Raw genomic sequence first — 23,212 nt, forward strand, 5'->3', positions numbered from 1 at the left:
GGGGGGAAAGTGGGGAGGGAAGGGTTAATCAGGGGAGCAGACTATAAAGAAGGCGAGTACTCCCTATGAGCGTCACTCAGCCATACTCAACTGCCCACACAACGATCTTCTGTGAGCGGCTTTGGCAGTGAGCATCCTCCCATAGTGTGATGATCATCTCCCCTCAGCAGTATGGTGAGGTGAAGAGGAAGGAGGCTAGGCAGTGTAAGGTTTCTCTAGCAGCCTCCCCTGTCAGGGTATTCTACCAGGATATCGAGCTTTTAATACCGTCTTGACAAAAAATCATGGCGAAATATCAACCACCGCAATATTAAGAAGGTTAACGATATTTGGTAAGGAAAGATTTGAGAGCCTTAACTCCACCTATATGTACCTTGTGATATATACCTCCAAGGTACAAACATGTGGCATTATGAATCGCAAATCTGTACTTATTGATATGCAGTAACCCTCACAATATTGTGCTAAACGATACAACATTTGTCTCCGCAGTATTCTGATATACAACTGCTGCAAGTGCTGCAGGACAAAATACAGCTGCGGTCGGTCCTTTGCGACTGAGGGCCACGCCCCCTACCTTTTGTCCCTCACTAACGGTGCCCGTCAGGCTGAACAAAGGTCAGCTTGATGGACACTGTTCATTTTCAAGTCAGGCAGCCAGGAGCCAGACATGTGCTAAATGTGTAGGCACCTGGCTGCCTGAGCTGAAATTTGCTGGGCTGAGGAAGTCACAGCTCCTGTGGGCGTTTCCTTCTCAGCTCAGCAAAGGTCTCTAAGGCCCTCCCCTCATTGACGAGGGGTAGCGTCACTGATTGCCTCGCACCAGGGTGCTTCAGTTATAAGCCCTGAAGCGCCCAGGGTCGAGTGTCAATCAGTGACACTTCATTACAGAGTGGGGTGGGGTGGGGTCAGCAGTCCCACTGACCCCATCCCACTCTGTGATGACGTTGGGACTGCTGCCTTCCTCATTGGCTGCCCTTAGGTCAGCCACCTTAGGCCAGCCAATGAGGGAAGGCAGCAGTCCCTAGCCTCCTGTGACCTCTGAGACAGCGCTGCAGGTAAGTGTGTCTTAAAAAAAATTAATGTTTGGTGAGTGCATGCGCGTATGTATGAATGTTTGGTAATGAGTGTTGTGAATGGGTTTGTGGGTTTGTTTGTGTGTGTGTGTGTGTGTGTGTGTGTGTGTGCGCATGTGAATGCATGGCTGTGAGTGTGTATGCATGTGTGTCCCATCCGCCCCCCTCCCGCCTAAACTTACCGGCCACCATTGACAACATATACACACAGTGTGACATACTCCCAGCACCGCGAGCTTCCTTTACAAGTGCTTGTCAGTCTGAGAGTTCTGCTAGCAGCAGGGCAAGATGGGAAATCAAAATCAGCCCTTCATGGTCAAACCAGCCCTTCTTCCTTCCTCCTCTCTCATCTCTCTCTCTGCCCCCTCTCTCACCTGAAGCCACCCTCCCATCCCCTGTGCCTGTTGTAATTACCTGGGGATGCTTGAGAAAGTGTCAGAGGCGGTACCAGAGGCTCCCTAGACTACAAACACCCACCAAAGACTCCAGCCCACCAGGGAAATACCCGAAGAAAAAAAAGATGGCCGTCCAGGCCTGGCTGGCTGGCAGTAATGTCAGTGCTTTTTGACTCCAGTATTGTATTGCACGCATTATATTGCTTTATACTGTATCATTTGTATGTGCCTCATACCACTGAAAAGGCCTCAAATTGTTTCTGAGTTGGCCAGTAAGAGGTTACTCCATTTGGTTTGCTTGTTTGGTAGTGTCGCTTTGTTGTATGGCCTACTTAGGAAGTTAAGATGCTGAGATGGTCGCTCCAAGCTTCCTCCTGGCAGGGCCTTGGTATTGTTTTAGGACCAGCTGCAATGTATTTTCCTCATCAATGCCCTCTTGGTGCTATATGAACTTAGTAATGTGCCCCTCTTCCAGAAGTGTCTTGTTACAGTGACGTATTGCGTTCTCAGTGTGAGATTACCCTGGCTCTGTCAGTGATATGGATGTTACATTGTTCCAGAAATGCCATGACAGGGTTAGAAACCTCCTAAGCGGTGTGCTCCTCAAGCAGTGTCATGTGAATGTGAGGTGTCAGTAATGTCACTGCGACCGCGGGCAACAGTGCCCTCACTGTGAGCTTTCACCAGAAGTGCCCTCCCCGAGCTCCGTCAACCGTTCTGTCAGTAAGAGTTTCTTCACAGTGTGACCTTCCTTCAGCAGTGCCTGCAGTTTGAGCTTCCACCAAAAGTGCCCCTAGGTAACCTTCTTCTAACACTGCCATCAGCGTAAGCTTCCACCAAGAGTGCCTGCTTGCTTCTGTATATTACTGATAATGAGCACTAGTATCTTTTCTATGTCTATTAGGAGAAAGATTTCCAACTTTTATTTTCAGATTTAAGATGTAACAAATTTAATTGCACAGTAATTTGATTGGATGTGGCTTTGGTGTTTTATTCATTCTTAAAGCCCTGGTGTTTTGGGAGGTTCTCTGGGAAGAGATGGCCATCTTTGTTACCAATCAGTCTGCAAATATCAGAGGAGGACTACCACACTTTCCAAACCAACTGAGAGTGGAGGAGAGCTAAAGTTTTTTAAATCATATGAGTAACAACATTACCTGGGAATGGTATATCCCATGCTGCAATGCGCACTTTTAATTAACTAACAATAATCCCGCTTTTAATCTCTGACCATTTAGGCCATGAATGCAGGCTGCAGAGTTAGGAATGCTGAAATTATGGGTCCACTTCCTGGGAGATTGTTGAGAGCGTCATCTGCTCAATTGCCCATTCACCTGTCTTCTGTCACAGCCCCCTCCCCTTAAATGGTTAACACTGTCAAGAAACTGGTTCCGGGTAATGAAGATTGCCAGTAAGTAATCTTACCACCTCGTCATTGCCCTTCGCCCCAGTCCTAGCTTCTTAGGCATTGCCATCCTGCCAGCACCCTCGCAAGAGAAAGTACAGAAATTCTTTCTTATTTTTTATGATTCCCTATAAAGTCCCTCCCTGCCCTACGGTACTTCCAGCTTGTTGGCGCCCTGGCTGCGCGAGTGGCGTTTACAGTAAGGTGTGGGGGTTATTTATGGGTTTATCCTCTCACATGTTATTTACAACGTGCCTGCGAAGCAGGCGGCGCTTACTCCGCTCGCAGGAGCCCCTCGCGCTCCCTGTTCATGGGCTGGGCTGGGGCCGCGAGCAGCCAGAGACCGGCTCTGCGAGCAGGCTCTGGGACGGCGTGCCGGTGGCGGTTCATTTTAAGCAGCGTGCATTACGCGCGTGCTGGGTTTAAATTATATTTTGCACACCTGGGGGACCCGGGACAGTATATTATGCTGTGTAGTGCGCTGTGTACTGTTTTCCTAAGCATGCTATTTTGCAGAAGGCTGTTCAAACCCTTTAACAGCAGTTATTTCATGCTAGAGTTCAACTGTTATTGCTTTTGTTTCTTTCTGCAAGTTTTTTAAACATTATTTTTTGATAAAGTCCTGCTCCGAGGGCAGTGCTCAGCAGGTTCTTAAAAGAAAAAGAAACGGTAGAAAGGGGAGGGCCTGCGGTAGTCATATTTATAGACCCCTCCCCTTAGAGTGTTATTTGGTAGTATTTGTCCCTGTGTAAAAGTCTCCAGCTGTAGCTGTGGGGATATGTTGGAGTTCAGCTACTATTTCGCAAGTTACACTGATGGAGGAGTCCATATAGGGCCTATTGAAGTCTAGGAAATGCATTTTGAAAATAAGCATTGGCATAGCCAATAGGTCTCGCCTTTGGGACCTTATAAGTCTTTAGCCATGCAACAGTTAATGTTGTAGCAGTAAGGATATTGTGCAGCATAACTAAATACTTATAAGGTCCCAAGGCGAGACCTATTGGCTATGCTTGTTTAAAGGAAGCATCGAAACGGGTCTCTATCGGGCTCTGTTTTGTGCCCTGGCATGGGCGGTCCTGCAGTGACAGCAGGCACATCGATGTGCGCTGCTCACACTGCTCACTCCTCAGTAGTGCAGAAGTTACGGCATGAGGTCATGCCAGGGGAGCGTTGTAGGGGACGGGAAATTCTTTAAAGAGAGTCATTCTCTTTCTGGATTTCCCTTCTCTTTCTGAGATTCAGGAGCAGCAATATTGTCGTGGTGTCACCAGGGCTTTAAGTGGAAGTTTTTTCAATATTATATACAAGCCACAGTTGCTGCTTATTTATCTTATGCAACTAACAACCATTGACAAAGCCAATAGTCCTGACTTGTAGGTATGATGTTACTTGTTGTATCATATAATTGGATGCAATGACAGAAACAGCAAAATACAAGTCGGGCAGCACACTATGCTACTCACAGACTTTTGGCTTACGTGTTTTTAAACCACGCCCTTAATTACATTGGCCACGCCCCTTTGAGAGACCCCCAGTTTTTTTATCCCACTTAAAGCCCTCCATAAAGTTCTATGCAGCAGGACCATGACTCGCACAAGGCATAGTGAGGCAGCAGCGTTAGGGCAATAGCACTTGGTGGGGCAATAATACAAGGAAAGGGCACGAAAATAGACGGCGTTCCTGCTACAAAGTGCTTCTTTGCATGGAGCACCGTGTATGCTAAACAGCATGGATTACTAGTGAGGAAGGTGTTAATCCTTGTGAACAGGGTCTGTGATTCAGCATAAAGCCCGAGGGGTTAAACCAGGAGACAACAGTGCTTGTGAGCTGCACTGCTTCAACAACGCTTGTGTTCACTTTTAACAATGATGGAAAAATAAAAGAGTATGGGGTTACGGAAAAAAATACGGTTAATCTTTTAAACTGTTGTAGATCAGAAATCGGTGTTGCGTTTATATAGCACTTTCACTTTTCCTCCTGCAAAGGCCCCGAGACGCGCTTTGACAGACCGGTATCCCGGTACTGATTTGCTTGTGCTTGGTTTGAAGCTTTGAGGAATGCAATATTTAATTACTTCTAGGGCTCACAAACCCAGCGAACACATTACGAATCTCCGGTCACATACATTCTGCACAGCTACAGGCAATACTATTGCCAGTCTTTTACAAGACATACGGTAAGCGACGAGCGACCAGGTTTGCACAATCAAAAGCAGCCTCAGAACATACCCATGCTCATCTTAATAGGCAGGTTCTCTCTGCTCGCAAAGAATGTTAGAAAACTAGAAACAACCCGAACTAAACAAAACCATGCATTTGTATTCGACCATTCGCTTTAGAATCAGTCCGGCACATAACAGAGAGCATACAGCTGCGTGCTGGAAGAAACAGAGACGCCACATGTATCACATTTGGTTTTGTTCTTGATGAACATTGAAAGTGCAGCGCGCGCATGGCGGCATGCTTTCACTTTAAACTGCGTTTAAAGTGAAAGCACGCCGTGTTTAACAAGATGGCGGCGGACTGTCCACTGTCCTTACATGCACGCGCATGCTGTCTGCTATGGACAAATGGCAAGAGCAGCCATGTTTGTCCATACAGGCGTGTGCATAAAAGCCATCGGCAGAATCGATTCCAAAAGGTACTCGCAAGAGCAGCGCATGCGCTGCTTTCGCTAGGCGAGACCTAAACAGTCATCAGAATCCTCCTGATGGAGCACAGGGGAAAGAGCTACTTTGAGCTACTGTCTATTTCCAGGTGGAAGTTTGAACACCCGCATTAAGGAGAGTCCTGCATTAGCTGAGCCTCAGGATAAAGTGCGTTTAAAAGGAGTTATTTGGTCTCACACTTTTCCCAAGGCCACTTTAACTATGTGATTGTGAGACCGCGTCTTTTTTGGCATAAATATGGATTTGCCGCATTTGCCATATAATCTATCATCTGTTATATGATCTGCAGATTTTAACAAAAACAATTTGTTTCCAGCTCAAATGGATCAAAAGTAAATACAAATGTGGCAATATATGTTCACGCACAGAGGACGTTCCTCTGCAATGGCTAACTGGTCATCTTTCAAATGGTTATTTTCCAATTTGGTTGTTAAACTCATACTAATTAAGTGAAACCTTTGCCCAGACATTAAGACCATGTGTAAAAATGACAAAACAATGGAGTAATACTGTCAAAAAATGTGCTGCATTATATAATTAGACTTTTCTAGCTGCATAATTTAGTCAACTCTGCCGCATAATATGGGGCTCCCCTGACGCATAATTCCAGTGGCCTTGACTTTGCCTTAAGAGCTAACACATATTTTGTTTATTGTATTGTAATTGCATTTATATAGCGCTTACTACCCCTGACGAGGCGTTGATGTAGGGTGACCAACCGTCCGTAAATTCCACGGACAGTCCGTAATTTCGGCCGTCTGTTCGTTGTCCGTGAAGGATTCTTTAACGGACGCCATTTGTCCGTAATTTTAACCGGGCACCGGTCGCACCACCCTAAAGCCGGCACAGCTTCCACCCACCTCCCTGCTTGACTCCGATGCTGTTGAGGTCGGGTGTAACAGACTCCGATGCAGTACCAAAGCTCAGACACCCAGTAGCATTGGAGAGGCACAGCGGGACGGCAACCCTCACACCTTCAGCCCTTGATGAGCTGTTAAGAGATGTTTGAAGGTGACTGAGAGGGAGGGGCTGCAGCTTCAGGAGCAGGGGCATCTATTCAGATGCAAACAGCCCTGAATGTGGCATGTCTCTGCAATTTAGAGGGGCCTCACACATTCCCTTCCTGCCCAGGGCCCCAAAAATCATAGAACCGGCCCGATTACACCGAGGCAGCACGTGGTTCTCTTCACAGAGCTTAATTACGGATACTAAATTGTAAGCAAACCTCGGTTCTTCAAACATGCAGTCTATAATGTAATAAAATAAAGAAATGGCACAATCGCACCCACACTGATTAACAAAGTATGGAGGACAATCAGTTGCATCAGTTCTCTTGGAGTATCTCCTTTAAGTGCTGTACATCACAGTGGGGGATGGCAAAACTAACATTTTGGAAAGAGAGCCTGTCGTCTCTTTGTCTTGTCCAGGAGGGGGTGAGGAGCCCTACCCCACTCTGGAAGAGACCAAGATGATACTAGAATACTGCATGCCCACCCCTGTGCCCACCCTAGTGGATCCTGTTCCCCCTCCTGTGATGGCTCCTGCCCTCCTCCCAGTGATGGCTCCTGTCCCCCCATGTGGTGGCTCCTGTCCCCCCCCCCCCCCCGCCTGTGATTGCTCCTGACACCCCTGTGGTGGATCCTGTCTCCGCCCTGGGTGGCTTCTGTCCCAGTCCTGGAATGGCTCCTGCAGCGAGGGTGAAGTTCTTGATGGGCCTCTTCTCAAAAAGGCTCAGCTCAAAATTAATATGAAAAAGTGAGGGAGTGAGTAAGTGAAGGGATGGGTGGATGAATTAGTGAAGGGATGGGTGGATGAATTAGTGAAAGGGTGAATGGATGAATGAAAGATTGAATAGATGGATAATGAGAGAGGATGGATGGATTGATGAGTGAGTGGAAGGATGGATGAGAGAAAAGGTAAATAGCTGGATGTATGGGTGGAAGGGTAGCTGGATGGCTAAAAGGGTGGATGGATGAGTGAAAGGATGGATGAGTGAAAAGGTGGATGATGAGTGAGTGAGTGGGTGGATGGATGAGTGAAATGATGGATGGATTGATGAATTGATAAGTGCAAGGGTGAATGGATGGGCGGATGAGTGAAAGGGCGGATGTAAGGATGGATGAGTGAGTGAAAGGGAGGGTAGGTGGACAAAAGGTGGACAAAAGGATGAATAGATGAGTGAAGGAGTGAAAGGATAAATGGATGAGAGAAAGGATGGATGAGTGATAGGGTCAATGGATGGATTCATGAGTGGATGAGTAGATGGGTGGGTGGATGGATGGAAGGAAGGATGACTAAGTGAAAGGATAGATGGAGAGAGAAAGGGAGGATGGATGGATGACTGAAAGGGTGGATGGGTGGAGGGATGAGTGACTGGGTGGATGGATGAGTAAGTGAAAGGATGGCTGGATGGGTGAAAGGGTAAATGGCTGGATGGATGAGTGAATGGATGGATGGGTAGAAGAGTGGATGGATGAGTGTACAGATGGATAGGGTGAAAGGATGGATGGATAATGGATGGATGAGTGAAAGGATGGATGAAGGGATGGATGAGTGAAATGATAGATGGAAGGATACATGATGATAGGTTTGCAAATGGTTGAATATGTTTGGATATGGCTGGGCTTACTTATATACTATTGCGCAAACTCCTCTGATGTGTCTGTAAAACTTACCTATTGTCCTGAAGTTTTGTCCTGAATTTTGACCTCCTGTCCTGAATTTGTGTCCTGAATTTTGACCCTTTGTCCTGAATTTTTACACTCACTGAATGTGCACCAATGCCAGTTGGTCACCCTATGTTGAAGCAGTTTTTCGGTGAGTAGCACACTACTCCGGAACCCATAAGGATTAGTGTTGGATTAAAATAGTGAAATATCAAAGTAATTTCAGTGGTGGATAGGTTAGTTAGTTATTTGGATTCAGAAAGATAGTGGAAGGAAAGGAGAGGGAAAAAAGGTTTGTATTTATATAGCGCTTCTTACCTCTGATGGTGTTTTGAAGCACTTTTTTGGGCGAGTAGCACGCTACTCCGGAAACCCATAAAGAATCACTAGAGAGTTAGTATAGTAAAATATGAAAGTAATTTGAGTGAGTGAAAAGGACAGCGGAGGGATAGAAGAGGGAAAAAGTTTGCATTGATATAGCGCTTGTAAACCCTGATGGGGTGTTGAAGCGCTTTTTTGGCGAGTAGCATGCTACTCCTGAACCCATAAAGGATTAGTGTTGAATTAGTATAGTGAAATATGAAAGTAATTTGAGTGGTGGATATGTTAGTCATTTATTTGGATTGAGAAAGCAATGTTAAAGAATTTTCAGTTACCTTCTGACTGTTTACAGGAATGACAAGACCCTATAGGGATATTGGAAAAGATGGAACTTTTGGCGCAGTTTTTGGCAGATATAGTGTTTTACTCTTTGTGGGCAGCTTCTACAGCATCAGGCGCCACAGTTGCGGGTAGGCAATTGAAGTGGATGAAGTTGTAGAAAGTTAATCGAGCGCATAGATCTTTAATCCATCATCTTCCGTGCTGGGGGAACAAGTTATTTGACTGTCAGTTAGATGACATTATAAAAAAGTTGGCGGAGGAGAGGATCTTAATTTTTCTTTTCATGCTGCAGGGGCAAGGAAATCTTTCTTAAAAGAGAAGCAAAATCAAGGTGCCAGGGATAAAAAGCATCCCTTCCGAGGCAGTTCCCAAGGTCGGAGAGCTGTGTTTTTCTCCAAAAACCCGACCACACCTTGACCCTCAGCAAATCCTGACTACATTGACGTGTCAGTTAGCACACAGCAAAAGGTGTTTTATCCACAGTGGTACTGTGTGGTGACAGACAAGTGGGTTCTGGAAGTCATACAAAATAGTTATTCTATGGATTTTGCAAACCAGTTGCCAGTATCTCGATTCTAAACTCTGCCAATTCTGAAAGACCTAGTAAAAAAGCGTTCAGTGCTGGAGAGCATCCAAGCAATGTTCTTGAAGGGAGCAAGTCTAGGTTCCTCTCTCGTAGAGGTGGTATGGTGTCTGTTCTATAAACGTCTTGGTCTCAAAACCCAAAAGAAATTCAGGCCAGCCCTGGACTTGAAATGGTTGAACAAATTTGCGTAGTACACCACTTGCAGGATGTTGACTTTGCAATAAGTAATTCTGATTCTTACAAGGCACACCTTTTTAGCAACTTTGGATTTGCAGGAGAGTCAACACTATCTCAGGTTTGCGATCCTAGGCTATCACTTCCATTTCAGAGCACTCCCCTTTGGACTATCATCGTCCCTAAGAGTGTTCTCATATCTACTTGCACCAGTGATTTCTTTCTTATAGTTGAAGGGGGTGCAGTTGTTTCCTAAATTTAGATGATTGGTTGACTTCTGACTCTTCTTTTTCGAAGGTGGTGTCCAATGTGAAGATGGTGTGCTCCTATCTCGAGAATCTGGGATTTATTGTGAACTATCAGAAGTCCAGCCTTCTTCCAGAACAGTTAAAGAGACTTATTGGTGCTCTCATAGACACTCAGAGGGGGAGGGTGTTTTTACCAGAGAACCAAATTCTCCGTCTTCGTGAAAAGATGACCCAGATTTTGTCACTTCCCAAGGTAACAGCCAGACAATGTTTAGTTGTTCAGGGCTTGATGTCTGCCATGACAGAGGTGGTGCCTTGGTCCCGACACCACTTGAAACCGGTGTTTTATCATCTTCTTGACAATTGGTGCAAAAAAACTCGTGAGTTCGAGGCATTTATCTCAGTCTCAAAGGAGATAAGGAATCACTTAATATGGTGGCTAGATCCAAAAAATCTAAAAATAAAACGAGCACTCGTTCAGCTTTGATGTTCAAAAGTGGTTACTTTAGATGCAAGAACTGGGGCGCCACTCTAGATAGGTTGGTTGCAAAAGCAGAGTGGTCAGACTCAGAAAGAATAAACTCCTCAAACTGGAAGGAGCTATGGGCAGTTTGATGTGCCCTTCAGTGGTTTGCTCCCTCGACAGAAGGGGCTGCAGTTTTGGTTAGGACAGAGAACCAATTGCAAAGGCCTATCTAACCAGATAAGGCAGCACAAGAAACGAAATTTGGCAAGGATGACCATGCAGATTTTCTCATCAAAACAACATGTTCTGCATTTTAAAGCAACATATATTCTGGAGGTGGAAAATCTGTTAGCATATAAGTTGATTTGCAATCTTCCAAAATCAGTCTCCTATCACCTCAAGTGGCAGACTTTTCAGGGAAAAGTGAAGAGGTTCGGTCGGTCGTTGTTAGATCTGTTTGCCTCTCCAAACAATGCTCTTCTGCCACACTTTTGTTCTAAAGTTTGGCATCCAGGGGTGTGGGCAGTGGATACGATGTCATTCCAGTGGCCCTTCTCTTTACGTTTGTGAGAAGTTGGCCTGGCATATGCTGTCTCCTAGTTATAGGGACACCTTGCACCAGTCCAATTCGACTCTTATTGATGATAGGTTTAAGACAACCTTTAAAGAAAGCTATCCTAGTGGTAGCTGTGGAGAGCAGCCTTCAGGCTAAGTCTTGAAGGAGTGTTAAGCTTATTGTTTTACCATAGATAACCTCTTGAATAACCAAATGAAAGAGTAGCCCACACAGGTATATATATAAAATATATGTATTTATTCTAAACAGAATCCCACAGTCTCTTTATGAGGCTGAGACAAAGTTACACATCAAACAAGCATGGATAGATACAAATAAATAGCACTGTTAACATTGGGCCCCGGGGGGGGGGGACTAAACCATATACTAAAATAGTGGTATAAGAACCACAACAAATCTACAGACAATGCCTAGGGCATTTAGGATCGCTGGCCCCTTAAGAATCCACCCCAGGTTATGAGGAAGGGGACCCACGGGAGGCGCGTGCAGTGGAAGTAGCTGCTATCGGGATCTCTATTATAGCCTATGGAGAATGTCGTGGTTGGAAATAAACAGTTTTAAAATACTTCTAGCAGGAGTTCAAAGTTAAAACTTTAGAGTTAAGCTTTTGAGGAGCCCACTACCTCGAGAGTACCGAGGTACCACTGTTACCTGCCCCAGGGAAGCCGGGTGCATAGGTCGATTTCGATGTCGGGTCGCGGGCTGATTTTCAATGGAAAAAGAGTCAAAAGTTCTGCTAGCCAAAAGCGTCGATGATTCCGTGAAGATCAAAGATGTGAAGATTGAGAGAAGAACCTGAAAGCAGAGGGATCAGAGTCTAGGTCACGGCAAAGTGACCAGGAGGCTCAAAGCAAAGAGCCCTTCGATGTCGGGTGCTTCAGGTGGAAGGTGGTGTAGCTTGGATCTGCAGCCACAGGCTCCGGAAGGCTTCAAGGAAGGCCAGCTTCTGGAGGGCGACTGTCCCACGTCGGATGAGGGTCGCTGCGGTGTTAGTGTCCGGATTGGATCCGCTAAGCCTTGGCAACCGCAACCCACGCAAGATGAACAAATCTGCTACGGTGCAGACCCACGAGGTCTGAGAGAGGTCTCCTTCGGGGAGACTGTAGAGCAGGCCTGGAGCAACATGGGGAACTCTTGATTGTCGAGATAGACCTCCGCTAGGGCCCACAAGTCGAGAGACAAGGGACCGCGGGAGGCGGCAATTTGGAGTGCGTAAAAGGGCACCCACGGGCCACCGGAGGGGGCTAGGGCGCTGGTCTTTGGCACAATTGCTGTAGAGTGGTTGGCTCGTAAACGGGCCAAAGCACAACTTCCCCACTGGTCAGGGTCGTGTGCTACGCAAGAGGTGGCCGGTGTCCTGGGGTATTGGGGATCTCGGCACCCACGCGGTCCACGGTGCCCAAACTCATTGAGCACACTCACTGGCCTCTGGGATGCGCTGGAAACCCACCTCAAGGGTGCTGGAGGACGTCGAAGTCCGTAGGAGCAGCGAGGTTCCAACCGGGTCACTTGCAGTGTTTCAGGTGCCTGCCAAGCAGGGGGATAACTCCTTTATCCCAAGGGAGATTTCTTCAGTCAGCTGGGCAGCAGCTCGTCGAAGGTCAAGTCTGTGAAGTCCAAGATTAATCTGAGGCTCTGGGGCCACGTTATTCACCTTTATCCCCAAGATTAGGGGAGTGTCCAGAGTAGTGTCCACCAATGGCTGGTGAGGCGGGAAAGGGTGGCTACACCCTCTCCCCTTTGTGTGTTTCCCGCCTGGGCGAGGGGCAGGATGCCCCTGAACCGATTCCAAGCGGTGTATGCAGAATGAGGACTCTGCAGCTGCCTACGTGCAACTCTGAAAGGACATTTGGTGCACCCACCCTGTTCCAATCCACATTATCCTGTCTGGGGAGATGCTAGCACCTCCCTGCCACAGGAGCCCTATTGTCCAGCTGGCGAGGCTGGTATTTTCCCCAGCAACAGCCAGCCAGGGTCATGTAGGTGACGGGTAGTAGCCATTTTGTGCTACTTGTGCACTTTAAAATTGGTGTCTAAATTCTGCCGCTTTTCCCATATCGCCCCTCTAGCAGGGGGGAATCGTACCCTCATGCCCATGGCTGGACTGGGGGTATGATTCCTACATGTTTGACACCAAACACGATATGGTGGTGTGTAGCAATTCTCAAGTTATCGCGTTATCGCGATAGACTTATAATGCGGTTAAGAGTATATGGTATGGCTACACTACAAACAACCCAGCAATGATTTTACGAAGGTTGCAGGGAGGCCCTACTCATGTAGGGGTCCCCCCTCACATATATCTCAGCACCCTGCCTTGTAGGATTAGAAAGGCCTGCCATAGGGGTGACCCATGAGAGTACATGTGTTGTAATGGGGTGGGATATAGGGTACCTATATCCCTGTAAGGGGTGCTAGCACCACCTTACCCAGACTACAGTAGTGGTCTGGTGGTGTCATTTTGTATGGCTGTCCCAGGGTGGTACAATAAGTGCTGCAGCCCTGGTAGGCCTACTGAGGGACCCATGCCCTGGGTACCTAGGGTACCATCTACAAGGGACTGCCAGGGTAACCTCAGTAACCAATTGGTTTGTACCTAGGGTACTCACATCGTTTAGGGAGAAAGCAGATAGGCTGGGGTCCTGGATAGCAGGATCCCGCCAGACTAGTCAAAAACCACTCAAATACCAGGCAAAAAGTTGGGGGCAACCATTAGTCAGATTCCACCTTCCTACAACGTTCACTCCAATTTCTCTCCTACCAAGGGTGTTGCAGAAGGTTCAGAGCGAGCAGACGCACATGATTCTGGTAGCTCCCTTTCGGCCCTGAAGGGTCTGATTTCCACTGTTATGTCAGTTAGCATAGGGCAAATTTTTTGCCTTCCACTTCAACCTACTCTCCTGCTGTCACCAGTGCTGTCGCTGTCAGAGTTGCAAACCTTGACTCTCACGGGTTGGAGGTTGAACAGCAGGGTTTTCAGGGTTTAGGCTGTAAAAAGGAGGTCACTCTTGTTATTTAAGCTTGTAAGAAACCATCAACTCTTGCGTTATATACTAGGCATTTGGAAAGAAATTGGTAAATAGTGCAAGGACAAGGGTGTTGATCCTAGCTCTTGTGACCAGTTTCCTATTTCGGATTTTTTGTGCGATGGTTTTGTGCTGGGATTGTCCCCTTCAACACTTTCAGCTCAGTGGTCGGCGATTAGAGGCTGTAGAGAGCCAGCTGGTACTGTTAAAATAACACTTTTCCTTTAGTTTTTAATCTCTTGAAGAGTCTTAGGTTAAAACCACCAGTGGTTCATTGTCCCTCAGTTACATGGGATTTGTCCATAGTAAGGAGTTCCAGGAGAAACCGTTTGACCCTTAAAGTCTGCAGATATGGCCTGGGTCTCTGCAAAGGTAGCTTTTCTTTCGGCAGTCACTTCGGAAAAGAGGTTGGGGGAACTAGGGGCACTTGTTATCAGTTTTCCATACTTGAAGTTTTTTGTTGATAGAACCATTTTGATACTAGACCCCAAGTTGAAGCCAAAGATACAGAAGCAGTTACATTATTCACAAGAGATTGTGTCGTCAGTGGTACCAGATAACGTAGAATGGGGGCTTGCCCAGGTCCTTGGATGTCAAAAGCACTTTGGTGCTTTATCTAACAAGAACAAGGGAGTTCTACCTATCTAATACTTTGTTGCCCACAGTAAAAAGGTAGCCATGGCGACTTTGAGTAGAAGGGGGAAGCTAGCCATGTCTCAAGCATACGTCTCTGCTGAGTGTAAGGTTCCTGAGGGGTCTCCAAGGGCGGTCTACAAGGGCAGTGTCTCCATCTTTGGCAGAAACCGCAGTGGTGTCTCTGTAAGAAATCCTTAAAGCGGTTACCTGGTCCACTCCCAATCAATGTGTGCCACATTATACATTGAATGTAAATGATGCTGACTCCTTAAGTTTCTGACACAGTATCTTTAGGCCGCAATGAAGTATCCATGGTGGGTTTCTTTTCTGTGTGAACTGTGTTCTGTTCATGGTCTAATAAAGACTGTTCTGAAAGCTTACCAGGGGTTTTGGGTGTTATGTATGCTCTGAATAGTTAAGACAGGGCCGAGGACAAATGACGAGGAGGTAATGAATCCATTAATTACTGGTAATCAGTTGTGCCCTCACCACCAAGGCTATGGAACCAATAAATAAACGCTAAACAAATATAATTCGAAAACCAGAGCAAGCTGTAAAAGATCTCCGTGTTACCTGCAGCCCCATGTTCAACGACGACTCGGCTTTGCTGCATTCTGACATGAATACGAGGAGATAATTAATTATACGTGAGTGGTGGCGTCAAAATACCGTGCTGGCAGAACCAGCAAACCCTAGGAAAGGCAGGGCACTGAGCAGAGCCCCCTCTGCTGCAGCAGGGAGCACGAGAGAAGCATCTTTTGAGATCCTCTCACCTATGGTTCACCCGCACATTGACCTTCACTTGGTGGTGAGGAGACGTTTATGGCGGCAGGTTTATTCACTGCACTGCTGGTGTTCACTGAAAGCGGGCATGCTTCTATCTGCAGCTGAACACTCCTTCCAACCCGCAGTGACTTGCATTACCTCCTCGTCCAGTCTTCCTTGCCACAGTAATACATATGAGCCTCCGGCTCCACACAGAACTCCAAGTAAATAAAAGAGCAGCGCTCTAGTCTCCCCTCCCTCCTCCAATATGGCCCCCAGTGGCTTCAGCCAATCCCATAAAAGGATACAAACAAACCAGCTCGATCTGTTCTTTTTTTCTGCACTTCTCCGAGTGCTGTGTTCCCTAATGGTCAGGTGAGTGGGGCTGGGGTCCTGCTTGAGCAGCCCCGTTTTGCCCTAGGGTATCAAGTTTGGGGGAAGTAGTTGATTGTTTTGTGTTGTTTTACTTGTATTTGACTATGATGGAATACCGTTTTGTTTTTCCCCCTTCTTCTGCCTTCGCGCCTCTGGTCCTGCTTGAGCGGACTTTCGTGGCGTTTTGTTTCTGTGTCAACTCGTTCTTGGAATGTTTGTTTCCTTTCCCGACCGCGCGACCTGCTGAGCGGACGTAGCACGGCCGGGTGCATTTGTTCTGGGGGCCGGAGGCTCCCGGTCACATTCTTACCTGCTGCCGAGGCCGAGTGGACTTGATGTGGGGGCCGGAGGCTCCCGCTCGCGTTCCTTTTTCTGCTGCGGTTCTGAGAGACTTTCGGTCTGTCTCCGACCTCACGCGAAGGTCTGTAGCTGTCTATGCGCATGCGCGCGGATTTTCTCCCGGCATTTATGTTGTTTTTCGGCATGCATGGGCTGGCTTGTATGGTTGCCTAGCGACCCCGGGGCCTTTTTCTACCGGGCGTGTTGTCTTCTTTGCCTGTGTTTGATTCACTCGTCCACTTGTGTTTGGCTATGATGGAGAGTGGTTCTATGGATGTTGCTGCTCCTGATCCCTTGGTTGTGGGTTCTGGTATGCAGATCCCGTCTATGGACGTGTTGCAACAGATGATCAATTCTGCTGTGGCTGCTGCAATGCATGGTCGGGTGCCTGTTCCTCCTGCGAAGAGGGCTAAAGTTGATGGCGCTGCTGCGGCTGATTCTGAGAATGAGGAAGAGGTTGATGTCAAGGGTCGCTTTGTGCAGGGTGCCGAACTGAAGGAGGTGCTGGGTCACATTCGCGAGAACTTGGTATTTCCTGCTTCTGTTGTTCCTCTGGAGGACGATCTATTTGCACAATATCAACGTCCTGAACCTGATTCTTTGCCTCTCCACTCTTCGGTCTCAAAAGTCTTGGAGAATGAATGGAAGGATGTGGACAAAGGTTCCTTTCCACGTTTTTTAAGTAAGAGGTACCCGCTGCAAGATTTTGCTGTGAAATTCCCTTCCTCAGTGAAGGTTGACTCCTTGTTGGCCAGCATGTCGTCTCATGGGACTGTGGTTTCGGAGGATTCTTCTCCTGCTGACCCGGTTGACCGTAAAGTGGATGGTGCGGTGAAGCGCACTTTTGCGGCTACAAATTTTTCTATCAGGGCTGCTGCCTATTCGTCTTACACTATCCAGTCCTTGCTTAAGGATTTTCAGTCTCTGTCAGAATTGTTGGACCAGGGCGAGAATGTTTCTTCTACCCTTGCTATGATGGAACAACAGGTTCGGATGCTTTCGGATATCTCCTTTGACTCTTTGGGAGCGGCGGCTTCTGCGGCTGGGTCTTTGGTGGCTGCGAGGCGCCAGTTGTGGCTTCGTTCATGGAAGGCTGATGCTGCGCAGAAAAGTCTCCTGATGAAGATTCCCTTTTCTGGGGTTAAACTTTTTGGGTCACCTCTGGATGACATGGTGAAGAAAACGGCGGAGGACCGTAAACTCCTGGCTCCTGAGAGGGCGAGTCACTTCCGTTCGTTTGGTTCTCAGCGGGCTTTTGGCCCTTCTAGGAGGGGTCGGGCTGGTCAGCCCTTTCGTGGAAGGGGGCGTGGCCAGGGTGCTCCTTCCTTTGGAAAAACCCGGTTCTCCGGTTCCTCTTCCTCCTCCACTCCTGCACCAAAATCATGACTGGATCGCTCCTGGTTTGGGTCCGGTTGGGGGTCGCCTCAGTTTCTTCCTGGACTCTTGGAGAATGAATGTGTCGGACCAATGGGTGCTACAGGTGGTTTCAGAGGGCTTGCGTCTTGGATTTATCCAGACTCCCCCAGACTGTTTCAGGGCCACTCCTTGTCCCAGAGACCCTGTAAGGAGATTGGCGCTTTTGGACGGCATCAAATCCCTGTTGGTCAAAGGTGCGGTGATTCCTGTTCCCGTCGATCAATCGGGGTTGGGTGTGTATTCCATCCTATTCCTGGTGTCGAAGCGCACTGGGGATCTTCGGCCAGTGATGGACCTGAAGTGGTTGAATACTTACATCCCTCACCAGAAGTTCAAAATGGTTTCCCTTCAGTTGATCCTTCATCTGATATCTCAGGGCGACTTCCTTGCGTCAATAGACTTGAGAGATGCTTATCTGCATATCCGTGTTCATCAAGACTCTCAGCGGTTTCTCCGGTTTTGCGTGCTGGGTCGTCATTACCAATTCCAGGTACTGTCCTTTGGGCTCTGCTCTGCTCCCAGGGTCTTTACTAAGGTTCTGGCTCCTCTTATTGGACATTTGCATGGGGAGGGCATTAGTGTTTTTCCTTATCTGGACCACATTTTAATTTCTGCTTCTTCTCTTCCTAAGGCGGAGTTGCATGTCCAGAGAGTGTGCCATGTCCTGGAGCATCATGGGTTCCTAGTGAATGTACCCAAGTCCTCCCTGGTTCCTGCACAGGAATTGACTTTCATTGGGGCTCTGTTCAGGACTCAGTTGGGGATGGTGTTCCTGCCCCCTCCCAGGATTATGTCCCTGGTGTCTGCAGTTCGTGCCCTGTTGTTGGGGCATTCTCATCCTGTGAGCCTATGGTTGAGGGTTCAGGGTCTAATGTCGGCGTCGTTGTTGACGGTGCCGTGGGCTCGCCTCCACATGTACCCGGTGGTGTCCCACATTTTGTCGCATTGGGACCCCTGTTCCCTAGATATGGGTGTTTTGGTTCCTATGTCGGACGATATTCGGGTGGTCCTGAGTTGGTGGTTGGACGAAGGTCATTTGTCCAGGGGCCGCCCATTTCTGATTGTTCCCACCCGCGTGGTCACTACCGATGCCAGCCTGCTGGGGTGGGGTGCTGCTCTGGGGGATTCGACGACTCAGGGGGTTTGGCCTCAGTCGGTGTTGTCATGTTCCTCCAACTACAAGGTGCTGAAGGCCGTCCTTCTGGGTCTGTTGGATTTCTCGGATCTTGTTCGGGGTCACCATGTGCAGATCCGAACGGACAATCAGGTTGTGATGTCTTCTGTGAACCATCAAGGGGGGTGCAAGGTTCGTCCCCTCAGTTGCCTCAGCCGTCGGATATGTTGTTGGGCAGAGGTGCATCTGAAATCCCTCTCTGCCATTTACCTACCTGGCGCGGAGAACACTGTGGCGGATTGTCTGAGCCGGGTGTTTCCTTCCATGGGGTCTTTGTCCCTGACGCATGTGATGTTCAGGAAGTTGCGGAGGATGTTTGGCTATCCGATTGTGGACCTGTTTGCTTCCCAGGAAGATGCCAAGATCCGTTGTTTTTGCACAGTTATGCCTTGCCGGGATGCCTGGAGAGTGGATGCCCTGTCATTCCCTTGGCCGACGGGTCTGTTGTATGCCTTTCCACCTGTTCCCCTGATTCCGGCGGTCTTGCAGAAGATCAAGAGGGAGGGATCCTTTGTGCTTCTAATTGCTCCGGGTTGGATGCGTCGCCCTTGGTATCCCCTGCTGTTGGAATTGGCTGTGTCTCCGGGGTGGGCTTGGCCATTCATACCTTATCCTCTGATGGGTCCTCTTCTTCCTCTGCCTGTGTTCCGTTCGTTGGGTCTGCGGGCCTGGCTCTTGCAAGGGATTCATTGATGCGGAATGGTTGTTCGGTGACTGTGGCTGGGGTCATTCAGCAATCCAGGAGACCTTCTACACTTAAATCCTACGCAAAGCACTGGGATAATTTTGTTTCTTGGTGTCTGAGTCACGATCTATCGGTGGCTTCTTTGGACCCGGCTCGCATTCTGGATTTTTTGAATGATGGCTTTGTGTTGGGCTTGGCCATTTCGACTCTTCGGGCTCAGTGGGCTGCGATTCGGGCATTCCATGTCCTCCCTTTGGTTTCTATTTCGCCATTGGTTGCTAGACTTTTTAAGTCTCTCTCTTTCCAACGCCCCCGTCCTATCATGTGTCCTCCTCCTTGGGACCTGCCTTTGGTTTTGCGTTCCTTGCAGTTGGCTCCCTTCGACCCTTTGGAGTCGGTGGATTTGAAGTTTTTAACTTTCAAGGTGGGGTTTCTTGTGGCGATTGCTTCTGCCAGACGTATGGGTGAGTTGGGTGCCTTCCTTCGTTCTGCCCCATTCTTGTTGGTTTTGTCGGACCGTGTGGTCTTGCGTCCTCATCCTACGTTTATTCCTAAAGTGGATTCATATTTTCACAGGTCTGCTGAAGTGGTTCTTCCAATTCTTTGTCCGGATCCTTCCTCGGATGAGGAATCCCTTTTGCACCTCTTGGATGTTCGTCGTGCCTTATTGATCTATTTGTCACGCACTTCTTCCTTTTGCAAAGTGGACAACTTATTTGTGAATTATGGTTTATCGCGTCAGGGCCTGAAACCCTCCCTCTCGACGATCAGTCGCTGGATTAAGGAGGCCATTTTGTTGGCGTATGCTTCGGTTTCTGAGATTCCTTCCCTTCCTATTCAGGGGTGTTCCACCCGGTCTGTTGCTGTGTCTTGGGCTTCCTTCAAAGGGGTGTCCATGGAGGATGTTTGCAGGGCTGCTACTTGGTCTTCCCCTCATACATTCATGTCCCATTACCGCCTCCAGATTGGGGGTGGGGGTTCTGTTTCGTTTGCCTCTTCTGTTCTGACTGCGGGGGTGACTTGAGAGGTTTTCTTTTGATTACGATACCTCTGTATATTAAATTATGTTTTTCATTGCACTGTTGGTGTGGTCTATTTTCCTTACATGAAGCTGATTGCTTTGGTATCGGCTCATATGTATTACTGTGGCGAGGAAGACTGGACGAGGAGGTAATGCCCCGGTTACTTACCGGTAATCTTCATTACTCCGAGTCCTAGTCTTCCTCACCACAGTATAGTGTCCCTTCCCTCCCGGCCCTGGTGTTGGCTTCATGTCTGCATCTTGGTTATCAGATCGAGCTGGTTTGTTTGTATCCTTTTATGGGATTGGCTGAAGCTACTGGGGGCCATATTGGAGGAGGGAGGGGAGACTAGAGCGCTGCTCTTTTATTTACTTGGAGTTCTGTGTGGAGCCGGAGGCTCATATGTATTACTGTGGCGAGGAAGACTAGGACTCGGAGTAATGAAGATTATCGGTAAGTAACCGGGGCATTAACCCGCTTAATATGAGATATTAGCTTAGCTCTGTTCATTTATGCAGTCCTGAGTACATCTTTCTTCTCCATACCTGCAACAAGAGGAAGTAGCAGGAAACCAATGCTTTCATGGCGAGGGTGATGGTCTGTATGTGACCGTGTAGTATTATAGAGGATAAAATACTACCCATGGTAAGTTATAAGTATGTTGAATGTCCCCTTGAAGTTCTCTGACTTTATAAAGAAACTCTGCCTACAAAGTCATTCCTCTTTTGCAGGGGCGGCTCCTCCGTTTGAGCGGAGGAGCGTCGCCCCTCTGGTTAAAATGCCCCAGAATTGAAAAATAGCAAGCTAATAAAGTTGGTTTATTACCATTTTATTTTTCAATATAACCCTGTCCTGACGGGGTGGGGGGCTGCTGCTGAGTGACAGCAGCAGAGAGGAGGGTGGGCTGCATCTGTACTTTTCAAAGTGTGCATGCCTTTTTGTCTGGCCGTCTTGCTACGGTCAGCCAGACATGAGTTTGAGTTTGAGTTTTAAAATACTTGTAAAGCGCTCGTACACCTGCGGTTTCTTGGCGCTACTGCTAACCGGATCCAGGGCCAGAAGACGGGGGAGACTGCTGGGGATTTAATCAAAGAATTTTGTGAACAAATGGGCTTTGAGATGTTTGCGAAATTGCGGGTACAGGGAAATGGATCGCAGAGCTAGGGGAAAGGAGTTCCAGAGGATGGGGGCAAGGGTAGCAAATTTCGAACCACCCCACTTTTTTGTCCGATAGCGTGGGATAGTGAGGAGGGACTGGGACGAGGAGCGGAGTTCCCTAGTGGGTACATAGGGGGTGATCTCTGAGGAGATAAATGCTGGAGCCAGGTCCAGTCGGGCCAAAAAGGTGATGGAGGCGAGCTTGAATTGGATACGGGCTTGCACAGGGAGCCAGTGCAGGGATTTCAAGAGACATGCACATTTTGAAATCTCAAGCCCAGCTGTCTTAAGAGTACATGCAGGGCTCCAGTGTCCTTGGGAGCGGCGAGTGAGGCCGCTCCCTCCAATACTGGCGCTGCTCTCATAGCATGAGAGCAGTGCCAGGATTGGTTAAGGCACTTTTCAAGGGCTCGCACTGCAGGAGGAAGACAAGCAGAAAGGAAGGGGTCGCGGTCGGACGTGTGACAGGTGTTTTTTATTTTTACCCACCACCCATTTGCCCTCCTTACCACTCCCCATAGATGCCAGTCGTCACTTCCTCTTTGTGGTCACAGAACTCTTTGGTGACTTGTAATGACCCCATAACCTTATTTATGGGTATTTTATACAATATAGCATAAATATTACTTGCAATCTAAGTACAAGTGTTAACATTAGCTTAATATCTGGTTCCGCCCGTCTCTCAGCATTTGAAGGTTCTGTTATTGTACAGAGTTTGTTATGTGTTCCCATAGTACCAAGATGCTCTGCATACGTGCGCTCAATGTGTACAAATAAAATTGTATCCTTATCGTTGTTCTTGTTGGTGTTATTATTGTTTGCATTTTCCTGTTGAAGGTGTGAAGGTCCCGGCAGGGTGTGAGCTGGTGGTCGGAGGGGAGCCGCAGTGCTGGTCGGAGGGACATTGCCTCTTGGTGGACGATTCGTTTCTGCACACAACATCCCATAACGGTACAGGAGAAGGGGGCATGCGGGGGCTGCGGAGTACCAGTAAGGAGAGCACGGATTACTGGGAAAACAGCTGGAAAAGCAGAGATTTTCAAAGAGAGTGGGCACCGGAAGGGGAAGGGACCACTGGAGGAAGTAGCAGGAGTATCACAACTGTGACATCATAACAGGGAGAGCGTGAAACCCAGCAGATAAACAGTGAGCGCAGCCGCTGCTTTTGGAAACTGTAGGGGCGCAGAAACTGCTATGGGACTAAGCGAGAAGAGCAGGAATGTAAAAAAAAAACGAGCCACAATGGACAACTACAGAGTAAGTAAACTGTAGTTAGTCGTTGCTGCTCGAGATGAAACGGAAGTGACATTTCAGGAGCTCCAATCAATCAGGAGCCAGACAAGAAAAAGTTAACCAATAGCAAGCAGGAGGCAGGAATATACTACGTTACTCATACTCTACTCATTACAAAAAGTCTTGCAGACAGCGCATGTGCGCTGGCTACGCTCGACCTAATAAGGAAGAGCTGGAACTGCTGAGGGGCGAGTTGGGACAGAGAGGGAAAGTGGAAACTACTGATGGAAAGCAATGGAGAGTGAAGTAAAAACTACTGAGAAGAGTGGGAAACAGGGGGAACGCAGGATCTGCTGTGGAAGCAGCAGGGAATTCTGATGAGGCCAGAAGAACTGGAACTGTTGAAGGGGAGAGGGGGAGCAGATGGGATGTGAGTGCCTAGTGTGGTCCTGCTGAAGA

General features: G+C 48.0%; 1 protein-coding gene across 1 annotated transcript in view; it reads left to right on the plus strand.

The window, feature by feature from the left end:
- LOC146811801 (aspartate beta-hydroxylase domain-containing protein 2-like) overlaps positions 1 to 23,212 on the plus strand; it is a 28,488-nt gene that overhangs the window by 2,042 nt on the left and 3,234 nt on the right. Inside the window, exon 2 of the mRNA XM_085618794.1 lies at positions 22,358 to 22,471. Within this exon, the coding sequence (XP_085474920.1) occupies positions 22,358 to 22,471 (114 nt within the window). The remainder of the gene's footprint in view (positions 1 to 22,357; positions 22,472 to 23,212) is intronic.

This window comes from Triturus cristatus, chromosome 7 (assembly GCF_964204655.1).
Source record: "Triturus cristatus chromosome 7, aTriCri1.1, whole genome shotgun sequence".
Taxonomy (NCBI): Eukaryota; Metazoa; Chordata; class Amphibia; order Caudata; family Salamandridae; genus Triturus; species Triturus cristatus.